At 38.6% G+C, this 7,097-nt stretch overlaps 1 protein-coding gene across 1 annotated transcript in view; it reads right to left on the reverse strand.

Annotated features, from left to right (window-relative positions):
• Positions 1–915: 915 nt before the first annotated feature.
• cln6b (CLN6 transmembrane ER protein b) overlaps positions 916–7,097 on the reverse strand; it is an 8,762-nt gene continuing 2,580 nt past the window's right edge. The window contains exons 2-7 of the mRNA XM_035665741.1: positions 3,983–4,103; positions 2,524–2,622; positions 2,259–2,447; positions 2,088–2,143; positions 1,362–1,484; positions 916–925 (exon numbers count right to left, since the gene is read on the reverse strand). Of these exons, the coding sequence (XP_035521634.1) occupies positions 916–925; positions 1,362–1,484; positions 2,088–2,143; positions 2,259–2,447; positions 2,524–2,622; positions 3,983–4,103 (598 nt within the window). The remainder of the gene's footprint in view (positions 926–1,361; positions 1,485–2,087; positions 2,144–2,258; positions 2,448–2,523; positions 2,623–3,982; positions 4,104–7,097) is intronic.

Consider the following 7,097-nt stretch of genomic DNA (forward strand, 5'->3'; position numbering starts at 1 on the left):
GGTAGAAATTACATATTGTATGTTTAAGTTAATAATGTTGGATGAATCCTGACAGCTGGAGAGAGATAACGTATATATGACCTCCGAGCATTGATTCTGTGTAATTACTCAAACTAACAAACTCCGGGGTGAGAAACCTCCAGATAACTCAACAGTTTATCAACATAATCTCTTTAAGTACGTCTGCTCTCATGTCTGTGTTAGTTTGCCTCATTTATGCCGCTGCAGTCTCAGCGGGGAGCTGCTCGACCCCGGAGCTCTTCAGATTGTGTTCGACGAAGAAGGACTCTAATCTGCTGTTGGCCTCGCTGGACGAGTGGATGATGGATGGATGGATGAGTGGATGGATGGATGAGAGCCTCTCAGAATGTAAATGTGCAGAGGTCGAGTGAAGAATACAAGACGAGCCTCCTGGTTTTGCTCACTTTACACAGAGCTGCTAACACAAAGTAAATGTAGATTTATGCACCTGCAGCCCCGTTAATGAACTTAATCACCACTTCTAGCAAACACAGGTTTCCCTCAGTGACTCCGTCTGTTTCTCCCTGAGTTTCATTACAAAGCCGACCTGCTCGCTGAGTTTTCCTCTGGTGAGAAGATTAAATACACAGAAAAATCCCTCTGTAGATGATGAAATGCATCTTCCCAGCAATGTAGTGCAGGTATACACACTTCTAAATCCCCTCTGATGCCTGTCATACAGAACCTCGTCATCTTTCTCCTTTCTTGTACACAATATTTTTTTCCCAGGATGGCAAAGTCACAGCTCTGCCTCTGACATTCTTACCTTAACCAATCTGACTCCTCACACCTACACCTAACCAACCAAACCTAAGATGGCAACAAGTTCTAGCCAATCACAGGCACAGTGGGTCATGACTTTGCCATCCTGTGAGAGATATGCTAAATGCTAGGCTAATCTATGCTGAAAAGACAACCACGTTTGGTCAAAAGATAAAAGCGACATATATATCTGAAGTTAGCTCATGTTAGCAAATACGTTTTCTTAATCCTGACCAAGTCAATTTTGTGCCTAAACTTAAACAAACTGCGACCGTTTAATAATGTTACGTTACTTTTTTTCTAACTGGATGTTATATATAAATATATATATTGTTGCTAACTTAACCGCGGAGCCCTGCGCATCCAGAAATGACGCTAGAGGGATTATTACATTATATTATATTATATTATAATATATTATATTATATTATATTATATAATAACTGACAGTGGCAGTATTTGACTAGTAGGAAATGAAAACGTGTGTGTATATGCTATGTGCTAAAAAACAACATGACGTGGAACTGGAGACTTGAGACAGAAATTAAACCAGTAATCTCGCAGTAACGCAGTCTAACCAGTAGTAGGCGGCGTTGGGGACAAGTAGCGTCCACGCTGCCGGCGGCATTGTCTCCTCCAGTTTCCTGTGAGCGAAACAACCACTGAAGAAGAGGAAGAGGACGAGGAAGAGAGGAACATACCTGCAGGAGAAAAAATGATCACAGCTGATAAGTTACAGCCTGAATACCGTTGCTCAACTGTTATTGGAGCATAGCAAAAAGGGGCGGGGCTTAGGAAAACTGTATTCTCACATATTAAATGTTCTTACATTAAAAATGATTCAAACAACCAAAATAGTTGCCAATATTTTTTCTTTCGATTAACTAATTGATTAATTATTACTTGTTTGAACTGTTGGGTTGTTTAATTTATAGCAAAACATCTTATTTTATAAACTCTATAAAGTTGTCAGATAAAGTGAAGTTAAAAGTGAAATATATGTAGTAGAGTAGAAGGATGGAGCTCATCTCACCACACAACAGATATAATTACCTGCACGGGTGAACCCGTTCCACCATCAGGGCTGAACAATATTCACTGTGAGAGCTTTAGTTTGTGACTCAGACAATGTTCATTAAACTGTAGCTAACAGCGCCACCAGTGGTCGTTCAGTGAACTGTAGCTAACAGCGCCACCAGTGGCCGTTCAGTGAACTGCAGTCCAGAACATATATTTTCATAACAATAAACTTTAAACTAAAGATTTAGTTATGTGTGATCTGTGATAGTTTGGGGTTTTCTTACCACATCAGGTGACCGATAGTGTCGTCATAGTAAAACAGAAGCTCGAAGGCGTCGATCTGCAGAATAAAATAATGATAATGATAATAATAATAATAATAATAATAATAATGATAATAATAATAATAATGGTCTTCTTGAACCCATTAATAACTAATGACTGCGTTCACGTACCAGCGAAGGCGGTTTCAGGTCCTTCATAAGTGGATTGTCTCTGACCGACAGGTGCAGCTGGTAGCCAATCAGCAGGAGCCGCCGGGTGACGGAGTCCGCCGCCAGGTGGAGGCTGGTTCCTGTGACGACGGCGATGATGCCGAGGCGGACTGCAGTTCGGGGCAGAGTCCTAGGGCTGCGTTGGAGCATCTGCAGGAAGAGCAGATGTCTGAGTGCGGGGCAGAAAGGTCCGTATGTGCGAGGTTGTTATTCTGCGTCTCTTTACTTTGAGCAGGACGAGCGGAGTCGTGATGTTGTACAGGATGTGAAGGTAGTCAGCGGCGCCGGGACGGTTCGAAGGAAACCAGTCTGCTGGGAGGACGAGCTGCAAGGAGATTTAATGTTTAATTTCTACCTTAAAAGATCGTCAGAGGACTCAAATGAAAGTCTTTTACAAGTCTTTTTATTATATAAGTATTATATTTATTATATAATCTGGTTCAAAGTGGGCGGGGCTTAATCACAATGAGGTCACATAGGTCCCAGAGCCAATGAGGATTCAGCAACATTTTAATTTAATGATGGTTGTTTGATTGTCCTGATGAAGCAGATTTATTTTTAGTTATTTTAATGCAAAAACTGAATTTTAAGAAAAAAAATTGAAAATCTAAATCAAAACTGAATCTAGAACCAAAATGTCAATAATAATAATAATAATAATAATAATAATAATAATAAAAAAAGCAGTCTGAGTTTATCTGTAAAATACAATATTCTGTTTGAACGTTTCAAATTTAAAACCATTGAATCTAGATTGAGTGTTTGAGTGTTAAACTCTTAAATAAACCGTGTTGAATATGTTTTTTCAGGAGGATCTTAAATAAATGACCTTTACTGGTTTCAGTAGTTTGTCCAACTTGATAAACATACAGTGAAATTAAATTGGAGAATTTATTTAAAATCAACTTATACTGACTGATATAAAGTTTATATGTTAATCCTTTTACTGTGACGATAGTTGGAGGAACTAATAAAAAGTTATCAGTTAATTAAAAGCTAAAAACCACAAAAGATTATTAAATTATACCAAATTTGCTCATTTAAAGGTCTGATGTTAATAATTTGTCTTTGTCTTTCATCCACACAGATTTTCTTTCTTTTTGCTTTCCTTCATATTTTATTTCACTTCATTACTAAAGGATGATAAATAGAAAATTTGTTGTTTTTTAATTTAATTTAATATATTTATGCATTTTTATACTCAACTTTTAATGTTTTAAATAGTTCGGTCTAGAGCTGTTCTGTTTGAAAAGTGTCCTGAGATAACTTATGTTATTAATTGATAAATTCCAATAAGATTCAATTAAACTGAGACATTTCAGACTTGGACTCATTGTTACTAAAAGTTTAGTCTCACTTTATTAAACACTGTCAGGTTTCTTGAACTCAGCTCCAACTTTATATTTTAAGACATTATAAAGATTTTTTAACAGTTGATTAAAGGCATTATCATCCCAAAACAACATTACTATCCATCCATAAACTGTCCCACTCAACCTCAACACACAATATTTGCAATAAAAAGAGAAATTAACTGTTTCCTGTCATAAAGTTCGACATTAAACTCTGAAAGGATTCAAAATCAATTAAAGTGAAATAAAATCAGAATTATGTTTATTTCTGGCTGAATGTGTCTGTAAAAATAAAGCTCATTAATAAAACATTATAAAACACCATCCCGTTACCATGACAACAGGCCGGCCAACATCCAGGATCCAGTTCTGGACAGTGAAGCCGAGCCACAGGTCCAGGTGGAACCGAGGCTTCGACGGGACCGCCTCCGTCTCCGTGGCGCCGGCCGACCGGCTGCGGGTCACAGAGACTCGTTAGAGGAGCCGGACGCGTTCAACCGGTTCACCGACAGCAGCTAATTAATCAATCAGAGACTCCGACTGCCTTTCACAGCGCAGAGCTTAAATCCTGTGATGCATGATGGGATTTATGTGAGATCAGCGGCTCAGAAAAGGATCAGAAACGGAGCTGAAATAAAAAGAAAGACTGACAAACATTTAACAAAGCACCGAATCAGCAGCGAGGATCATAAACCATAGGCACAATGTGAAAGAGGCAGCTACAACCGCCCCAGTGCATGATGGTTAATAGTCAGGAGGTGTTTGAGGGGTGGGGGTTTATACTATTTCCTCCACTGGAAGAGGTGCTCTCCCTGGAGACCCACTACAGACCCCTGCTGGTCCCCGGACCCCAGTTTGAAAACCATTGGGTTAGACGAACAGCCAAAACCAGAATGTCTGTCCCTGCTCACAGAGGATCAATCCCACAGACTTTCCTCTAGCGCCACCATGAGGTTGTTCTTTCTGTCTTATATATTATATAATAAACAACTGTTTGTTCCTGTACACTGAAACCACCATTTTATCCTCAGTAGATATAATATGGTATGCTGTTTATATGTTTATATCTATAATACTGTATATATGTGTATATATGTTTATATATAATACAGTATATGATGACAAGCAGCAGCTTTTTCAGATAAATAAATCCCGTTTATAAAATTGATGTGTTCCAGCTCTTTGTGCTGATTTCTGACGATGATTTCAAGAAGTTCAAGTCTCAAAATCTTTAAAATCACCACCACTGCATTGTTCAGTGTCGGCCGAATTACAAAACAGAAGCTTTGAATTTATAAAATATAAAATATGTTTTTCCTTCAGTTTTTAATGCTCACTGCTGCACCTGAAAACATTAAATTGCCAGATTTGTGAATGGAGTCTGGCATCGTGCTGCAGAACGTCCACTGAGGCTACTGCAGGTTTCTGTATTATAAATAGTGTTTGTTTATAATAACTTATAATAATGAATATGTTCTGTGGCACTAGTTACTCTGTTATTATAGCAGCTAATTTAATTTGTCTTTAATATTTTAATTTAAGGTTTATTTAAGTGAACTGTAATTGAATCCTGTAATTTAAGGGAACATTTTGCCCTCAGATCAGAAGATATAAAGGAGTTAAATGTGAGTTTATAATAGGATGTGTGTGTGATTCTGAAGCTTTTTATTAGACATTTGTGTTCAATATGTCACACATACCAAACTCCATTGAAAAAACTAACATTTTATTGATTGATTTAGATAAAAAATAACCTTTAGTTTCATAATATAGTTAGAAACGGCCCTGATTGTGATGAAATGTTCCCCTCAGGACGAACTGCAAGAACTCTTTATCTACATCAGGGTGTCCCGGTACAGCCGTATGGTTAAGGCACGGTCGCGGTTTGAGATCCACTCAGCATGACTAAAGAGAGCTAACGCTGGTGGAGCTGCAGGCTGACAGAGGAGGTTTTTAAAGTACTGAACAGTCCTGGAGCCAGAGGAAGTCGTGACCTGACGTATGCTCTCATTCCAAAATCCTCAAACTCTGTGAAAGTGGATTTGATCCAGCTCTAATCTCATCTGTTCATCTGACACACATCCAGCAGAGGACACATATAATGTCCTGCTGCTTTCATTATGTAATCAGGTTAGCCCCACTAACATCCTCAATCTCATTTTCAGAGAGGAGCCGGCCACGAATACGGCAGCAGGATCAACTTTAACGATGGAAACCAGCAGCACAGAGTCCAGTTTTCAGTTGAACTTGGTTGGTTCAAGATTAAAGTCAATATTATTCTGGAAATAATTTCCTTTCTTTATTAATTTCTGTAAAAAAAATGCAGCTGAATGAAAGCAACATACTTTATTCTCATAACATCAGTAATTAATTAACGACTATACTTATTACTCATTACAAAGTCAGAATGTATAATTTCACAAATTCATCAGGACTTAATAAAAAAAACAATCAGAAATATAACTTCACACAGATGGGATGTTTTCAGCTCTTCACTGGAAGCGACGCGTAATGTTTAAGTAACTTTTACACGTCATCATTAGCTAGCGTTTTGCTAACATTAGCTAACTTAAGATGTGTCTATATAAATGTTTCTTTTATCTTTTAACCATCTTCAGAATGTGGTTGTCTTTTAAACATACATTAGCCTAGCATATAGCATATCTAAGTACAGGAAAGGAGGAAGTTGGCTAGCTCAACTGTGATTGGAGCGGATAGAAAAAGGGGGCGGGGCTTACAAAGGGTTAATTAGAGTAGCTGATTAAAGGTGGGACTAATGATGAAAAATTCCTTTTACAAACCTGCACATGAAAGCTGCAGCGTGCAGACAGTTAGGTCTCTTCCGGACTGACGGCTGCATTTCAGTTCTGTTTGTTGTCTTTTATTCTGAAATCCAGCTGCAGTGTTTCTGTCTCTGAGAGCCAATTAGGTCGACTGCAGTGAAACCCGCGATGCCGTCGCCTCCTCACAGCTCTGCCAGCGTTGATCTTGAGGAGCTTCCACACGTGAATCCTCCTCGCTGCAGTTTCCTCTGATCGTTCCTCACCGTCGAAACAAACCGGAATAATTTCATGATAAAATCCGCTGTGGAGGAGCTGAACTGCAGGTTGATCTGATAATCCTGTAATCTGTATAAACCTCCTCCCATTTTTTTATTAGACAGCATTAATCTGGTTTCACATGAACACAGTTAGAAGCTTATGGTCCTGCAGAGGTTCATCATCAATGTCCGTAAAACATGTTTTATTGAGACGAAAACGTACCAACTGATCACAAATATCAGTAAAAGGTTGTGAGAACATTTCAGTCTGAATTCAGTATTAAAGTTTTTATATATATCAAGAAGTGAACTGTTCCTAACAGCGCCACCAGTGGCCGTTCAGTGAACTGCAGTCAGCGTCCTGTTGCATCATCCTGGGCGTCGGCCAACAGTGACAAACACTGAACG

Source organism: Morone saxatilis, unplaced genomic scaffold, assembly GCF_004916995.1.
Source record: "Morone saxatilis isolate NCDOM2014 unplaced genomic scaffold, NCSU_SB_2.0 Contig2, whole genome shotgun sequence".
In the NCBI taxonomy this organism is placed as follows: Eukaryota; Metazoa; Chordata; class Actinopteri; family Moronidae; genus Morone; species Morone saxatilis.